Source organism: Podarcis muralis, chromosome 4, assembly GCF_964188315.1.
Source record: "Podarcis muralis chromosome 4, rPodMur119.hap1.1, whole genome shotgun sequence".
Taxonomy (NCBI): domain Eukaryota; kingdom Metazoa; phylum Chordata; class Lepidosauria; order Squamata; family Lacertidae; genus Podarcis; species Podarcis muralis.
This window is the reverse complement of record NC_135658.1, coordinates 60,356,662-60,375,660: the sequence shown is the minus strand read 5'-3', so window position 1 is coordinate 60,375,660 and position 18,999 is coordinate 60,356,662. Positions and strand designations below refer to the sequence as shown.

Below are 18,999 nucleotides of genomic sequence, written 5' to 3'. Positions count from 1 at the left end.
TTTCTCTCAATTCAGCAATGAGGCACAATCAGAAACAGTTAAGCCTTGTCCTATAAGTCCTGTCATTAGCTGATTTTATATTAGTCAGTTACTCAGCTATGAGACAGCTTAAAGTGTCAGTTCAGAAGCATTTAATCAGTGAAATCAAGGGAAGAAAATCAATGCCAATTTTTAAGGTTAAAGTTTTGCCAGGCTTCCTATATATACAGTGAAAAGGACCCCTGAAAGCCTTTCTCAAATAATCTTGGCACTGGAATGGTAGAAACGCAATGCTGATGTATATTCAATCTGCTACCATCATGCAATAGTTTAATACCTTTCTCTTATGAAGTTCAGTCGATAATTCAAAAGTTTCAGATGATTTAAGGATGAAAAGAGCAAAGTGAGTCACAAAGGTTAGAGCAAAACACTGAAAAGGTTGAGAGGGCTGGACACAGCAAGTGAAAGGATGAGATATTGATTAAAGGTTTGGCTGAGATAAAACTTGAAGATTTGCCACTATTTGACAGGAGAGGCATGTTGACAAAAATTGAGTGTCAGTCCTCAATTTGAACCTGAAAGGTTTCAGTGACTTATTTGCTTATTTTATGGCTTTGGTATTTGATAAATAACAAGACTTTTTAATTTATTGATCAAAGTTCTATGAGCTATCATGGTTTCAGACAGAATAATAGCACTTCATCTTCTTGAACTGTCCTTGTATATACACCATATATACCAGAACTGCTAGCACTTAGTTTATCTTGCTGTTTTTCTTCCAAATGCATGTTAAGGGAGAGAAAAGAATCCAAACAGTATACTTTGTCAAGCAAACTAAACTTACCTGCTTTGATTTTCAGATGAATGGGGTTTTTAAAGTGAAATCAGTGGAATTAAAATATAGCAATAGTGCAATCCTATAGCTGTCTACTGTGAAGTAAGTCCCATTGTGTTTTGCAAGACTTGTTTCCAGGTAAATGTGTCTTTCCAAGGCTAAAGTATAAGGACTCTGATGTGAATCCAGCAATTTGGCTTAATTTGGTTATGGATTAGTCTGTAAATCACTTAAAACTTTCAGAAAAAAATATTGGTTTTGCTACATTATAAGGAGTCATACATTTTAGCTAGCTGAAGTGCTAATCACATTAGATTAGAGAATCAAATAACCCAACAAGGGAATAATATGCATTTCAGAAACCAAACATTTTACTCAAGCACAAATAATATGCAAACATTACAGCATGTGTCATAATATTAGCTCATTTATTTTGTCTCTGACTGCAGCTTTCAGTAAGGTAGAATTGGTGAAGGAGATGAATCTTGTTAACTTAGTTATTTCCCTTTCAAAATTCAACACAGTAAAGAGGCAGGAAATGCTAATATTTTGAAGAAACCTTTAAGTAAAATTAGATCTAGTGTTTTCAAGCACTTCTTTGTAATAAATAGGACATTAGCATATGAGACTTGTATTTTTAAAAGTCATTAATAGGTTTTTCAAAAGAACAGTGGCATTTGTAATTGTATACATTTTAGATTACTTTCCTGAATGTTAACCAAGCCATAACTGTTAGTAACCTCAGTCAAATCTCAAGTACCTAATTGAAAATCAAGAATATGTCCATTTTCAAATGGACTACCCATGAAGGATCCAATATCAACATTCCAATAACCTCTGAGCTGGATTTTAAAATCACAAGGCCCTGAGCTTTATCAGGCCCAGTAGCACTTTTCTTCAGCCTCTGCAACCCCGTGTTGTTTCTGATCTATAGGCTAGTCATTCAGGAAGAATGGCAGGATAGAAGCTTTGGCAAGTGAAATACTGTACACTAGCCTAACTTTTCCTGCCGCTGGACCATATCTTAATATTTTACAATGCTAGATAATATTTAATTCATCAAATCTAATTGAGCATCCATACCTGTGGGCACATGAAAGTGATTTTTGCTGTGTGGTTGGCCCTTCCTAGGGCAGAAGGAAAAAACTGAACTGGTACTTCAGTGGTGGAATGAGGAGCTACAACCAACTGCACAAACATTGTGGAAGAGAGAGAAGAGAGAGAGGGGAGGAAATGAAAAATAAAAATCAATTTTATTTTGGAGCCAGTTCTTTTATTGTGCCTTGTATCAACACTGTTGATGTTTACGTAATTAATGTGTTCCACTGTATGCCTTCTTCACTCTCAGCATGCAGGATCTGCTAAGACTGATAAAGTGTACTGCAGTAAACAGTGCTTAGCGGCAGTTGCAGCACATGTATTCCCCAGAAACTAAAAAAGATTGTGTTACTAGCCACAAAGAAAGAAGTGGAGGCTGTTTTTAAAGTATGGATGAAAGAAAGAGAGTTTCAGTTTTTCAGGTCATATACTGCCACTATATCTTCTTTTTTCACATTACAGAGATGCTCAGAAGTCTTTTATTGCTGCACAATTAAAAAGCCAGATACTATTTTTAAAGTGCAATGTGCAGTATATATTTACAGTATGTGCTGTTGTCTCTGTTTTCCATCTACAGTTATGCACATTTATATGGGCTCAAAGAAACTGCCATGCTGTGATGTGCTTACTCCAAATTAAAAGAGTTGGATTCACAATTCCATAGGGATAGGCAAAGTGGCCAACTATATGGTGATAAGATAAAATTGTTTGTGCTTCTAAGCAAGGAACTAACATCTAAATCCAAGAATAAAATTACTTGGTACACGTGCAGCCTAGTGCCAGACATCCAGCAGCATATCTGCCTGAAACATACATATTTTTGCTGCAGCTTCTAATTGGTTTTTCTAGTACACCACCCAAACAACCTTCAACTTTGCTAATATAAAGGCTGCCATGTTTTTCTTTCTGTCTAATTTCTCCTTAACCAGGAAACTATGTTTCACTTAAGGCACGAGTCAGATCTAAATAGCAGTTAGGGATACAAGATAGGGATACATGGTCATTGTTGTGTTGTTTTTTGTTTGTTTTTGCATTTTAATACGAAAATTTCCAATTAATGGTTTCCCAAACCATTTTTTTACATGGGATATAAAGCAAATGCATGATCTCATTTTTACGTTAATAATAAATATAATATTAATGCATGTTAAGAATATTAAGATCCCGATGACTAATATTAATATTATAAGCATCCACACGAGTGTTGCTAAACGAACCATACAGTTTAAATGTGAAACTTGTCTGTGTGGCACAACACAATGTGTAACACGCAACACCTTTGTTGTATTCACAGTGCTCACTTAGAAAATCATACAAATGCAACTGAGCATAATAAGATGAGAGTGCACTGTGGTACTGTCAAAGTGCAGAAGGGAATATCTGTATACTTGGTTCAGGGTTCAAGTTCACAAGCCGTTATTCATAACTGTGCATGCATTGAACATGAAATATAAATTTTGCTGAGAATCACATAAAACATATGCAAGACAGTTAGACCCTGGGCCCCCTCCGGGTAAGCTGAGATCAAAGCTTTTATAGAAGTCAGTCCTTATCCCAAAAGCTGATCCACTTTATTGTTATTCAAGAAGCTTCTTTGCTATTAGGCTGATTACAATGAAATTTGCTCTATTGGTCAGGACTTGGTGATATCTATCTGGCATCCCTCAGGCTGCTGCTAAAGGCATGGCTTCCTACACTGACTCCCTCCCCATTTATTTATTTATTTATTTATTTATTTATTTATTTAGGCAACTTACGGTATATCAAACCCTTCACTCAAGGGTTTCCAGGTGGGCTTCAGTCCAAAGAGAGAAAATACAAAAGCACACAAAATGCAAGCTGGCATATACAATTAAATCACAGTTAGTGTTCCTTGATTATACTTGGGCATCACCCAGCAAAACTAGATTTTTATAATGAAGATATATGACTATTAGAAGCCCTGCCTCAGTCTAGCTCCAGAAATACCATGCTACAGTTAACTATACACAGGCAACTATGTTTAGCATTCTGTGGAGCAGAAAATTCATCTTTAGAAAGTTGTTCTTCTATGTAATATTAAGAGCTTTTAAAGAAAATAATCAAGTGTTAAGCTCAAAAGGTGAGAGATCAGTACTTGATAGAAAAAATATTTTCTAAAAGAATTCATATACTATAGCACAAATACACACAAAAAACTCTAAGAGATGCTAAAGGTATGGGTGTCCCACAATTTCAATTAGAATCTGAGATCCTGTGCACTTTGAAGGTTCTCTTGAAGCAAAAAGGTGGCAGCTGGCTGATTACTAAAAATGCTCAAAGCCACCATATTTTAAGGAAGAGGCAGAAGTGGAAGTGTTTGAAATTCACATGCCCAGTGTTGAAGACTAATGCATTTGGGATTGAACACTTTCATGAAGTAAATTTAGGTAATTTATTTTTAATGTGCCTTTACAGATAATGTGCCATGAATAGTGGTGGCATTTAAGCATCTGGTAATGAATTAGAAAAGCTGAAAGCAGGAAGGGTATATTAAACTGCCTGGACAGTTTGTATGCAGGCTACAGGAGTCAAAATTCATTATCATTAAGTTTAATCAATTTCTCTGCTAATGATCTGACTGTAATATGTATGAACCCGTTAGAGCTCTTCCAAAAATCTATCTGCAGCAAGCTAATAATATAATGAATCAAGATCATAGTGCTATGCATGCAAATACTGATTTGTGAAATTGTAAGTAACAGAACACTTCCAGCTTTTACTTATTTTATAATGAAGTGTTTAATATATTTTACATTAAACAAACTGAATGAGAAAATGTCCGCTCCAGCATATTTATTCAGTTTGATGAAACAGAACAGTAAAATATTCAATACATAGAAAGGTCATTTTATTGAATTCAGAAAAATCTGAATTTTGACTTAATATTATGCTACATTACAACAAAACAGAAATTTGTTATCATAAGCCAAGAAAAAGCAAACAGCTTAATAGACAAGATTAATTTGTTTTGCTTTAGAACATGAATGTCTATCTTAAATGCCACAAAGGCATTTTATAGGTTTATCTGATAGGTACATGTTTCGCTTGTTCTACCTTTCAGAAACTTGTAACAATTTACAAAGGACCTTGCATTTTAAGAACCAGCACAACATGAATACATAAACAACACATAGAAAAGATGCTTCTCAGTGACTCAGCTTCAATAAAACATTAATGGAAAGGGCACAACATTCTAAAATCACAGTACTGTTTCTATCTTTGGAGGCAGAAAATGTTGCTGGCAATAGATTTTGTTCTGTCTGACAATGAACAGAACTACTAATGTCCAAATAAAAAATAACTGTCTGACAGTTAATGAGACTCTCAGGTCCATGGTTCAAATTTCCCAGTCTGGAGCCTGATGTGTGTAGAATCTACAGGACAGACTATTTCTAGAAGGGACTCAGCTGCCCATCTCAACATCTTATGGCTTGGAAATACCAAGGTTGTGGATTCAATCCCTGTACAGGCCAGCTGCATATTCCTGCATTGCAGGGAGTTGGAATAGATTATCTCTGGGGTCCCTTCCAACTCTACAGTTCTATGATTCTGTGACCTAACAGTCTAGATCACATAGTTTAAAAGTTCCTGAACACCTGAACCTGCCTTATACTGAATCTGACAAGCTGCTCCATCTAATCCAGCATTGTCTACCATGTCTGGCAGCAACATATCAAGTCGAGAAGGTTTCTGAAGCACTCTGACCAAAGAACTTTTGCTAACCAAGGTATTTTCTACAGGCAGATCATGTCTTTTATCACTGAGCCAAGATTTTCATCCAGTTGGGAAAGGAAATGCATCCCAGAAGCAGCATTTCTACCACAAGGAAACAAGCTATAGGGAGTAGCACAGAGTGGATGAGATTACTTATACACTACAGCCTCTTGCAAATCTCCTCTTTGCCATCTAGAGACTCCATCTGCCATGCGGACCATAGAAGCAGAGTGACGGAGACAAATGTTACCTTGAAATTCAAAGGTGTCCTGAAACTTTGAGTGGAATTAGACATTGCAAAAGGTGATGAGCTGCTACTAAAAGGACATCCCGTAACCACTTACCCATCTATCTCCAAATGTCTAGTGAAATTTATTGTTTCACTGTAAGACCTCTGGGTGTAGGGCGGTATATAAATTCAATAAATAAAATAAATAAATAAATTTGTTTGATAACAACAGAGAGATTTGTGGCACTTAAAGCTAAGCGATTTATTGTGGTATGAATTTGTTGACTAGAACTCACTGCAGTAAATGTAAAATCAGCTGCATCTGATGAAATGGGCTCTAGTCAAAGTTATGCCACAATCAGTTTTGTTAGTCTTCATAGTACCACTAGGCTCTATGTTGGTTCTACTGCAGAAAAATGAACACAGCAAGCCTGCTGTGGATGGCAATGGCTGCCACCATCAGGAATGGGGCGGCTCAAAAAATGTCTCCAGGGTGGAATCTACACACATGTTAAAAATGTTGTGGGAAATGTTTTTAATCGTTTTAAAAAATGCATTGCATTGGCTATAGCTCACAGCCACCATTTAGTGTCACAATTGTATATTGCACCTTACAACACATTCAAAATGTTTTATTTGCAGCCGTATAAGCGAGTCCCAGGTCACATAGTAAGTTTCGCCAGATATTTTCGGCGGGCGTAGATGCTGAGATACAATTGGCAGCCGTTTTGCATAATATCCGGTTGCTCTTAAGGCAACAGATTGGATCTAGAGTGCCCCTTCCACAAACAGAAGGACTTACAAAGAAAACAGACTCAGTGGAGGAAGAAGGTGACTGCCACTGAGATGTCCTTCCTCTTGCAGCCCCCTGTGCCACCTCTCACACTATTCTGCTGATTTTCCCAAGCCCAGATTGCACAGCTTTTCATGGGACAAAGGGAGCTGCAAGGGTTAGAATTGGCAAAAAAGTGCCTCCCCTGCTTCCTCCAACCAGAGTATCTTGCTGTTGCACATCCTGAGAGTGGAGGTAAAGCGTTTCTGCTCATGGGAATTCTGGATCCAAACCTATGCTTTGAACATCCTCTGTTCCCCTTTTGCCTCTCTAACAGTTTTATTGTCACCTTTGAAAAATGAAGAGAAACAGACTCCCATTTTTTCCTTTAAGCACTTAACATTTCCCAATCATATGATATCAAACTGAGAAAATAAGACCAAGTATCAATTTATTGTATTCAGTATATCCAATCTAAAGTATATTAAACACCTCATTATAAAATAAGCAAAAGCTGGCTGCTCTCTGTTACTAATCATTTCACAAACCAGCATTTGTGCAAGTAGCCAAACTCTATAATCTTGATTCATTATATTATTTACTGTAGCAAGATTCTGCAAGAGCTCTAACAGGTTCATCCATATTATGGTCAGATCATTAACCCAGAGATGGATTGGAGTTAATGATAATGAATTTTGACTTCTATAGATTACAAATTGTTGAGGACGTTTAGCAATTGTTTCCCTCCATTCAGCTTATCCAATTCATTATCAGATGTTTATATGTCATCATTATTCATAAGGATGTTATAAAAACAAACATGCAAAAATAATCTATATTTAGTGTGAAAGGTTTTAAACCCACTTGTTTCTAAAAAGCTGTTGGATTCTTATCTTTTAAGCAGGTTGGGTCCTATTGCTATGGCAACAAGAGTCCCAAAATAGTGTTCAATTCATGACAGAAAAATGGATAAGATCTTCAGTGACAAAATCTATTCAACTGTCATAATTGGTGTTTTCATTCTCCAGGAATGCCAATTTGCTCTTCCTAGTAGTGGCCATCTTTCAATGGAGTTACCTTTAAATATAACCCTGAAGACTTTTAAAAAGGAATATTCTTAAATTTCCAAAAGTAAAAACAATTCTGTGTTAGAGGGCAGCACCTGGATTCTACCCATTATGAAGTTTGGCTTAATCTTTCCTTAAATGGCTGGCAACCCCTTGTCTCCAAGATTAAAGCTTCTTCATTTCTAGCATCTTTGGGGTTCATCCTTCTCTGTACTCTGATACTTTATTATTAAGATAGTTGTACAGCCCTGCTCTTTGAGATTCATGTTACATCCTCTCTTTTCACATCTCTCTCGGGGATCTTACTTCCCAATATCAATGCTCCACTAAGGTATATTTGTTTCTTTCCAGCGTCTATGTTGTTCTTGGGCCTCTGTCTTGACTTTTAAAAATAACTAGCTACTACATGCTTTCTCAACATCAGATTATTAAGTTCTGTCTAGAGACTACTCCTTGCTGCTCAAAAAGCTTCAGAATACAATCTGAATATACAAATGAAACCAAATCTTTATTACGGTCATAGGCCAACATGGGGGGTGGTAGTTACAGTCATTTAAAATCTGAAAAATGATTTGAAAAACTAAAAAGAATTAAAAGTCTATAAAAATATAAAGGAAGCAAGGAAAGTGTAAAAGAAGGGTTAGGAACATTAGACGGGAGTGGCAGAGCATAAGAGGTTAGCATATATAAGACTATAGCTATCAGTCTGCGGAGCACTCTGATATGAGTGCTCATTAAATCTAGTTTGTGACACAGGTCATCGTCCAATGAATTTTGAGCACTGCTGTGCAGAATCTGCCAACATTGTATGTTGTAGCAGGGTTGGTATCTGAAAGTAGCAAGAAGGTAAAGAATGGTTAGATGGTTATGGATGTCTCTGTAATACAGGCACTGTAGAAGTACATGCTCTGTTGTTTCTATTTGTCCAGAGTTTTCTTGCCTTTAACATATAAAGCCACCACACTAGATGTTTTCCATAATTGTTACATTCATGCATGGCACTCTCTCATATGATAATAAAATAATTTTGTTCTTCAACTTACAGGGATTTTGGGGTCTATCTCCATAATAAAATGGGCTGTATTGCTATTCATATAGTTCAGCTCCAGAATTTCATATGTAGGATTAACCAGATGGATATTTTGATGGACCCATCTGCAACAAGCATAAAAAGTCATGTTATTACATCATTATTAAGTACTGGGATTGATTCAGGTTCTACTGAATAAGATTATTCTTGTGTATTTAGAAAGTAATGTAATGATCAATGCAGAACAAAACTTTTTACTATTACTAGCAGCTGCCCTCTTGGATCTTAAGCAAGTATTTCCTATACCTGCTATCTAAATCTTTTAATTGTCAGCCTAGATCAACAGGGGCCTTAAGCAAACTAAACATTCATTCTACCATTGAATCCCCTCTTCTCGAGCTATAGCTGTACCAATATTTAAATACCTGTAATAGGCACTGAATGGAATTCATAAATCAATTTTAACATTTTGAACAATGTGAAGTATCACATTATCAGTGATCACTGTTCCTCTATTATTAAATTGACACCTAACAGATTTATAATCAATGTAGCTCTCTTTTCAAGACTAATAGTAATATATTGTGGCCTGACACATAGATTATACCTTTGATCCAGTTTTCACCATAGGGTGAGTTAAGAGTATTTCATTTATTGGTGTGACGGCCTGTTCTAGATGGGGTGGCATTCTCCCTAAAGAAGTAGGCACATGGCTTGGGGTATTCCTTAACCCACTGTCATTAGAGGCCAAGGACGCCTCAATGACAAGGAGTGCCTTTTTCCAGCTATGGCTATTCTTGGACCAATATAGTGTGGTATCAGTAACTTTTGTTCTGGTGACCTTGCATTTGAATTACTGCAGTGTATTAATGTAGGGCTACCTTTGAAAATGGTCTGGCAGTTGCAGTTAGTGCAGAATGCAGCTACCAGGGTATCAACAGGGTCAGCAAGATGTTAGAATGCAACATTGCTCCTTAAATCACAGAACTAGCTGTCAGTAAGCTACTGGGCCCAATTCAAGATGTTGGTAATGGTCTAAAAAAAAAAAAGGTAAAGGACCCCTGACAGTTAAGTCCAGTCGCAGCTGACTCTGGGGTTGCAGCGCTCATCTCGCTTTACAGGCTGAAGAAGCTGGCGTTTGTCCGCAGTCAGTTTTTGCGGGTCATGTGGTCAGCATGACTAAGCTGCTTCTGGTGCAATGGAACACCAAAACCAGAGCAGCACATGGAAACACCATTTACCTTCCCACCGTAGCAGTACCTATTTATCTACTTGCACTTTTTGGTGTGCTTTTGAACTGCTAGGTTGGCAGGAGCTGGGACCGAGCAACGGGAGCTCACCCCATCGCAGCGATTCGAACCGTCGACCTTCTGATCGGCAAGCCAAGAGGCTCAGTGGTTTACAACTGCCCTAAATGGCTCAGTGGTTTACAAAACCCTAAATGGCTCAGGGCCCAAGTAGCTAAAGAAGTGCCTCCTCTAAGCCAACCGACTCAATGTATGGATTGGGTTATTATAGACTGCTACTTTGTGAATATTTTAGTTTTGTATTTATTTTTTTATCACGAATGTAATTTTGTACTTTATCTTTGGTTGTACATTGCCCTGGACTCTGTTCAAGGAAGGGAGATAAATACAATAAATATAAATAAATAAAGCTATGTATCAATTATAGAACTGTTAGATCAGAAATATAACAAGAAAAGATCACAAATAGCCATATAACAGAGTCCATAAAAGCTACAGCGTCTACCCTCAGTAAAACTGTACAAAAATTAATGATACCCAAACTATAAATGATGATACCTGTATTTCCCTTCAATGAAAAAGTGCAAGGGAAACTTGTAATTAACTGACTCCTCCAATAGCATTTGATTTAATGCCATAAACCTGCAATTCCTCTTGATCATTGTGTAACCTTGAGGACTCAAACAAGATGACCGCTCTATGCCTTCCACTTAAAAGAGGATTCATCCACTCCTTTTCACTCCCAGCTTTTTGTCCACATGTGTTAACTACCAATTGCTCTTTGGGCAGCCTTTGTATTTATGACTGAGGCAGAATTATCAACCTTTAAGCTTACATATAAATTAGATACTCTGCTCTATGTTGTGGTTGTGGTGGTCTTTTTTTAAAAAAAAACCCAACAACTTAAAAACCTTTAGTAATGTATGAAACCAAAACCATATTTTTTAAATCAGCATATGCACTACCCAACAATATGTACTTCTTCGTCAATGCTCTTGCAATTCTTGAAAATGCACGTACAAAAGATGTAGAGGTTTTGGTTTTTTAAAAAAAAAACACCTGTTTTCCAAGGTAAAGGTCACCTGGTATTACAACATTGGTTTTATCTGGATTGTGCTATAATTTCAGAATGATTTCAATTAATAAAAATGTCACTATAAATCATAGGGCAAGAGCAAAGAATAAAGCCGATGCTGGATGGGACAAGCTAAAGGTCTATGATGGAAAACTGTGATTGCAAGCACATTGCTGTACCTGATTGCATCCTCACAGCTCCCACTAAGACCTCATTCTGAGAAACAATGTGATTGAATTATACCTGAGAGAGAGAGAAAGGGTGCAGTGACCTTACTGCAGACTCCTTATCTCCACCGATTTTTCATAATAGTAAAGATTTAGTCGAAGAAAAATTTACAGGCCATGTGTTTTCTGCTGCTCTCTCCCCCTGCTGTGATTGAAGCATTCATAAGAAGCTGCAGCTCGCAACACGATGGCAATCTTCATCATGTGAGCTGGACCTCTCAGAGCAAAAGTTATTGAAGCACAAAGTACTATTTGTCCTTATGGAGGAATAACAGAAAATACCTGAGACCTATTCTCCCAACCTGTGTAACTTCAGTGATTTTCTTTTATATGGTATATTTGCAGAACCTGGCTAGGAGGCAATATTCAAACGGTCTTTGTCAAGGAAATGGAGAGATAGAGTAGTAGCGACTCTGAACTAGGATGTCCAAAGCATCCTTCACATTTAAAGTCTGTACAGAGTTTTAACAGAGTCGAATGATTAAGGGAATCAGTCCAGTTCCATTACAATGCTTTATACTGATCTACACATTGCTCCTCAGGCATCAACCAAGCTAAGCTGATGATCTTTCTGGCTGCAATCATTCAACTCCCTTGCAGTCACCTCCAAAACAATCTCTTCTAAAACACCAAGGTAGTCAGATGAGGAAGATAATAACATATTATATAATAAGATATTGCACTACTATTTCATATTTCAGCATATTTGAACTAAAGTAAGGAACAATCCTACACTTACTTTCCAAGTTCACATTCTGCTATAGGCAATTTTGTGGACCGAGGTCTCTGTGCCTTCAGTTTCAGTGCATACCAAAACTCTCCATGCTTCTCTGACTGGAATACAACACTGAAATGAGAGATATAAGTAGTTGTGACTAAAATGACTTTGCTGTGCACAACAGTTCTAAAAGTTGTGGTGTTCTGTGAGGGCTGGGGCCATTTGTAAAGGTGGTGGAAAAGCCCATCACAGAAGTGTTATTCTTATTACTTCCCTCAACTAAAGATCACAACAAAAAGAAATGGGGATCAGTAATAGTAGTAGTAGTAGTAGTAGTAGTAGAAAGCAAACATTGAAACAGCTGCCCCTTTATTGGCCAATGGATGAGGCCAGGGTGGTTGTTATTCTGCCATGATGTTCTGGGGGAGCAGCCTCCCAGTGGCCTTTGAGTAGAGTATGCATTCCTTCAACTTTGAAGATGGAGCCAATTGCCCATTGTGGCAGGGTGGGGTGGGAGGAAGAAAGCTCCTTGCAGCTGACTGATAGATGGAGCCAATCTGGTCTTCCCCTTGCCATGATGCTCTATTAGACATGACTTCATATTAGAAGTTTAGTTAAGCATCCGATAAATAAGTGACTTAAGAGTTTGGCAGAGTTCAGTAGTCTGGTTCAGCTGAAGACTATGAAAACATGCTATAAGGCAGAAACCAAGATCAAAAGGTCAACAATCTTATTGTTTCTAATTATTATACCGCAGCCTCACTGAGGTTTCCGTCGTGATTAGACGTCTTTAATTTAAATGCCCTCCATATTCATTAAGCTGTAAATTATTTTTAGTTCACAGGAATCTCGAAACAAAAGTCTTGGATCACATCATTTATAGTAAATAACATATGGAAAATAATTTAACTATCAATATGAAGTTAACATTAATATTGAAAAGGCAGCATGAGAAAGCAGCTCCAACTACAGAAAATGACTAAATCCATTCTTCATTTATAAGTCAGTTCTGCTCAGCGAAGTGCAAGCTTTATTAAAATGATGTTTCATGGAAAAAAGTAGAATAAAGGCAATTAAATAATATTGCTAAAGTGACAAGAAGGACGATAGATCTAGTGAAACTCTGTTTTAGCAGCCACAACTGTAGATCTTACCTTCCATCCGACGCTCCAGTAACAGCTGGAGAGTACTTTACTTCATAGTGAAATGTTTCTTTTGGCTGGAGAACAAGGCTTCTTTCACCACTAAGTGTAACAGGATCTATTAGTTCCACTTCTAATTCCAGAATATCAGCTGTGGGATTGGTTACAGGAATTCCAATGCAAACAGTATCCTAGAAAAGAAAGACAGACCATGTGTCCTTAGCCTTTACCAAACATGTCAAGAAAACAATGCTTATTTGAAACAGTTGGCTTTACATCCACTTTGCCAGATCTGTTTGCTGAATGCATCACCACAGTGGTGAAAGCGTATCCACAGAGGCCACAAGAGAATGAAAGAAATTGCCACAAAATGGTACAAGCATACAGCAAGAGGTGTTCAAGCCTGAGGCCATCTACCTGTCAGGAATATTTGTGGGTACTGAAGAAATAACAACCCATGCTAAAAAAGCAACTCCTGACTTTTGTGCTCATGAGATATTCCATGGGGACCTCACATAAACAGGCATTATTTCAACCAGGAGAGATGCCAAATAAGTGCTTCTATAGTTGCTTCATCACAACAAGTGCTAGGAAGCTCAGTACCATTCCAAACTCAGAAAATCAGAGGATGGAGGAAATCACTTCATCCCAATATTAAACCCAGTTACAGAATTCCCTTTTGACTCGCTGCTAGGCCAAACATCAAGTGAGAATATGCAAAATTTCACAAGCCTTGATACAATTCAGATGTTTGATATGATTTTACAAGATGAAAAAAGGTTTGTAATAGGTGGAAAGTAGCCTCAAGTTCAGTTCTAGGGTTGATTAATGCATGCATTTTAATCAGTTGATGTCTTATACCGAGATAGATGGGTATATAAAATCACCTCAATACAGAACAGCTCCAGTCTTCCTGAGCTTTATAAGAAAATCCGGGCAGGGCAGGAGGTTGGGGGGGGGGGGGGCTCAGGGTTTTTCTGAGACCTCTCAGAAAGACCAGGCTCAGTCCAAATGCTGGTGCCTGCTTTTCCCAGCAATGCCTGCCATCGGCTTCCCTCCTTCGGCTTCTGGGATTTCTGGAATCTTTAATTCCTCCTAGTTTAATGGGCTGGGCACAGAGGAATTAAAACTACAAATCCCAACACCCTTGGTGGTGATGAAGGAGTCTGAGATTATCAGAAAGTTCCATTGCATCATGAGAACACAGGGAAGTTTAGAAGGGTTCTAAACATTTAAAGAGGGACACGGGTGGCGCTGTGGTCTAAACCACTGAGCCTAGGGCTTGCCAATTGGAAGGTTGGCAGTTCGAATCCCCACAATTGGGTGAGCTCCCGTTGCTTGGTCCCTACTCCTGCCAACCTAGCAGTTCGAAAGCACATCAAAGTGCAAGTAGATAAATAGGTACCGCTCCAGCAGGAAGGTAAACTGCGTTTCCATGCACTGCTCTGGTTTTGCCAGAAGCGGCCTGCGGACAAACGTCGGCTCCCTCGGCCAGTAAAGTGAGATGAGCGTCGCAACCCCAGAGTCGTTCGCAACTGGACTTAACTGTCAGGGGTCCTTTACCTTTACCTTTTAATGTTTCAAGGGTTATTTATATAACAGGATTACTCCTGACCTTTGAGGTGGCTCATATGTAAAACTGACAGTATGGGATGGCCATAGAAAGGGAGGGGGAGTTTCCATTCTGACTTTTCTATATTAGTAGGTGGGAGGAGGACTGCAGATAGCACTGTGCAAAGGCAAGTCTGCTGATCAGCTGTTCGCTCTGTTGATATCAACAGCCATTTCTCATGGAAGCTGCCCTAACACTGCTTTAGTCATTCCAGCTTCTGAACATATATATTGTATTTACTTTTGTATTTACTTTTACTGATATAATAGCATGTTAATATTTGTAGACTGCTTTGGAAGCCTATATAATGAAAAGCAGCACAGAAGTGCAAATAGAAATTAATAAATTACACACATAATTTATTATATATTGTGGAAAGGATACACACACACACACACACACACACACACACACTTTAGGATTTATATCCTGCCTTTTCCTTAAACTCAAAGCAGCTAACAAATCATATAACAATAACAGCAACAGTATAAACTGGCCACAGATCCTTGCCACTGCATAACAAGATACAGTTACCACTAACTCCTCTCTGACAATCAAAACTAGGAAGCAAATAGGTTTTATCTCACACAGTATAGCAAAATAACCTTCAGTTTTTGTTATCAGCCCTCATTACTTAGCAAAATAAATAAATAAATGATCACAACCCCATAATATTTGTTTTAGAAATATGCAGCAAAGGGAAGATCCAGTCCTTTCATTGAGATGCCCCTATAAACAAATAAAACGCTACACCAACAGTGCTAAAGATATTTCTGTGGAAAATATGGATCATTCTATTTATGCATAGTATAATAAAACAGGATGGGGTGGGGTATGTGTGTAAATAAATGAGAAAGATAACAATAATAAAGCTTAGGCAGGAAATTTACTGCCTTACAAGGAGTGTGGTATATCTTTGCCTGCTGCCCTTCATAAGACCCCTTGCATTTACAGAAAACGGCAATTTAGACTAAATATGCATTTAAAGCATTTAATGTTTTACAGATGGCAGAGTTATATCCACCTAAATCATTTGATAGCCTTGCATCAATAAGACACATTTTAAGGTTGCAATGAAATACTTTAAGGCTCAGATGAATCATTTTACTGCTGTAAACAAATTTTAGAGTCCCATTAACTTTTTACCACTAAGGGCTCCATAGCAAAACCTTGTAAAAGGAGCTTAAGCTGAGAGTTAAGAAACAATTCATTATTTTTAAAGAAATCCTGTTTGATGAACCTGGCAAGAGTCTAAACGCTTGCTAACATCTATGAGCAAAGCAATGCTACTCTCCAGATCCATTAACAGGAGGAAGATAAGATGGAGCAGAGGTGCCTTTTCCCTTACAGAAGAGGACCTGCCCTACCCACAGATAGTCCCACAGGTGCTGAGCTGGTGCTGGTGGTTATTTCACAGGTAGGAGCCAGTGTTATGTCCCTAAAATGAGCATTCTGATGGGGAGAATAGAGGCAGCATTGGATTCACTGAACTCAAGGCCCTTTCAGTTGCTGAGGAGAACCCAAGAGTTCTATGCCAGCCTGGATCTGGTGCACGCAATCTCACCACATTGGCCACACTGTAGCCAATGAAATGAAACCCATGAAAAACAAGGTTTTCAGTTGCACTTATTCAACGGAACGGTGTAATAATCATAAACAAAGCAAAGCAGACAAATTTCAACCGTGCTACAAGGATTGTTGAGTGAAGCTTGAAAATATCATACTTGTCAGGGGTTTTAGCTAATGTGCCTGAAAGCTCTTGATGAATACTAGGTGCTGGAGAAGGGTGGAAATATTGGGGAAAGATTGTTACCTTTGTATCCTACTTGTGGGTTTCCAAACAGGATGCACACTTGATGGGTCTCTGGCTAGATCCAGAGGAGCTCTTAGATAGAGTTGCCATATTTCAAACAGTGAAAATCCAGACAGAACAGTTGAGCTTTTTTTAGTTTTGCTCAAAAATTCACAAAATGTTTGGCAAATTCTCAAAAAAATAAGTTTTTGAGCTATTTTTAAGGGAAGCTGCCAAAAACGACGCTGCCGACATGGGTTGCCATATGTTAGGATTTTCCCAGCCATTTTTGCGATTTCCGCCTGACTCCAGTATTCTGGATATGTCTGGGGAATTCTGGACATTTTTTCACACTGCTCTATACCCTTTGGGGTTTTAAGCTGCATGCTTATAGCTTTAATATTTTCCAGCTATCAATAAATAAACCAAGTGATAAGAGAATTGGCTCAGGAACATGTGTGTCAGGAAAGCAGCAAAGCTGTCTCACATTTTCTTCCACTTTTGAAGTAATTATAGAATTTCGGAATGCTCCAGTTTTCTGCATATATTAATTAAAGAACTGCTTCACAAAGAAAGTGTGGTCTACACAAATTGTTAATATCTCTGCATCTGCCAACATTCAGCTCCTTCATAAGTGGTCCTCATTTAGCATGTTTAATTGAACTCCTATTAAATTTTATATGGAATATTTTCCCAACATTTGGAAAGCAGAGACCTTTTCCTATGCATTCCTGCCCCTTAGGGTTTAATTGCAAAGATTCCATGCGAAGTTGTTACAGTGTTAATATTGTAGTTTAAATTCCACTGGTTGTTATCTAAACTACAGAAGTTTGTGTGAGGAAGCATTAGAAAGCACTCAACATATTACTCTTTGCCACTGAAAACATAATACACTGCAAACTTATTCACAAGTGTGTTTTTAAATAACAGATGGAGTGAAATATAGAGTTTTTAGAAATATCATTGAATTGAATTGCTAAACATGTCTTCAAATGTGTACGTTGCAAAGGACTCTTGAACTGTCTCTTTACCCCCTGGTCATTGTCCTAAAAGAAAGCCTGTAAAATAGGGTATTTTTCGCCCTATAGGACGCATTTTCCCCCCTCCAAAAATGAAGGGGAAATCTGTGTGCGTCCTATGGGGCGAATGCAGGCTTTCGCTGAAGCTTGGAGAGCGAGAGGGGTCGGTGCGCACCGACCCCTCTCGCTCTCCAGGCTTCAGGAGGACATCCGCAGGGCTGTCTAGGCTGCGGATAGCAGCCTGCTTCCCAGAGCGTTGGGCGCCCTGAAAGCAGAGCGCCCGGCGCTTCGGGAAGACATCTGCAGCCTAGGCAGCCCTGCGGGAGGTCCCTCCCGCAGGGCTGTCTAGGCTGCGGATAGCAGCCTGCCGCCCGGCGGGCGGGGCGCCCTGAAGCAGAGCGCCCCTCGCGCTGGGCATACTTCCGCAGCGTGGGGAGCCCTGCAGGAGTTCCCCGCAGGGCTCCACATGCTGCGGATAGCAGCCTGCTGCCCGGCGGGCGGGGCACCCTGAAGCAGGGCGCCCCTCGCGCCGGGCAGACATCGGCCAGCCCCACAAGCTTGGGGGACAGCATGGAGGCGCAGTGCCGCCATCCCGCTGCTCCTCGACCTGGTTCGATTTCCCGGACCTGCTTTTGGGGGGGAAATAAAGGGGGGGGAAATTTCCTTTATTTCCCCCCAAAAAAACTAGGTGCGTCCTATGGGACGGAGCGTCCTATGGGACGAAAAATACGGTATATTTGAAATAACTTAGGAATCTAGGTATATATATATATATATATATATATATATATATATATATAAAATAAAATAAATACATATTTTGATTTGAGGCCTTGTTGCAATAAGGTATCATTCAATTACCAAGAAGTAGTGAAGGCCATAGAATTACAGGGGTGACAAGGAGCGAAAGTTCATCTAAGCCAGATCAACTCTCTGCCTCAGAGTTTTTCCTTCCTTAGTCAGCAGTTTCAATGCCTGGTTTTCCATGGCACCTGCACAATGCTGCAACAACATTTTACATTGCTATAGTAATTAACTTTGTACTAATGTAAAGAAATGTGGTAAAATTCAAGCAGCTTTTTGAAAAATAGTATGTCAAAATCTGCTTCCAACAACAGGAAATTTGCTGAATAACCAAACTGTTGATGTTTGCCTCATATTAAGAACTCCTGCTGAGCAAACACAATGATGAGGATATTTTTCCCTTCGAAAAACAAACTGTTATTTCCCTAGCATTATCTCCCACCCAGCCCTAGTTGTTTTAAACCTTATGATGCATTTAATTTAGCTCTCAGAAAAAATGCATAAGCCCAGAGCAGTTCCAGACACTGAAAAAGAGTTACTGCACATTTATGTCAGTGAAACAAAACTTGTCTCCATCTTATTCAGCAAATTCATCGTTGAATTTCAGATAGCATTTCA

The 18,999-nt window shown here is 38.7% G+C and overlaps 1 protein-coding gene across 2 annotated transcripts in view; it reads right to left on the bottom strand.

Annotated features, from left to right (window-relative positions):
- Nucleotides 1-18,999, bottom strand: part of CFAP47 (cilia and flagella associated protein 47) — a 186,448-nt gene that overhangs the window by 53,516 nt on the left and 113,933 nt on the right. For both annotated transcript variants that reach the window (XM_028727418.2, XM_077927386.1), the window contains 4 exons: nucleotides 13,167-13,345; nucleotides 12,034-12,141; nucleotides 8,759-8,870; nucleotides 1,898-2,002 (listed from right to left, as the gene is read on the bottom strand). In XM_028727418.2, the coding sequence (XP_028583251.2) occupies nucleotides 1,898-2,002; nucleotides 8,759-8,870; nucleotides 12,034-12,141; nucleotides 13,167-13,345 (504 nt within the window). The remainder of the gene's footprint in view (nucleotides 1-1,897; nucleotides 2,003-8,758; nucleotides 8,871-12,033; nucleotides 12,142-13,166; nucleotides 13,346-18,999) is intronic.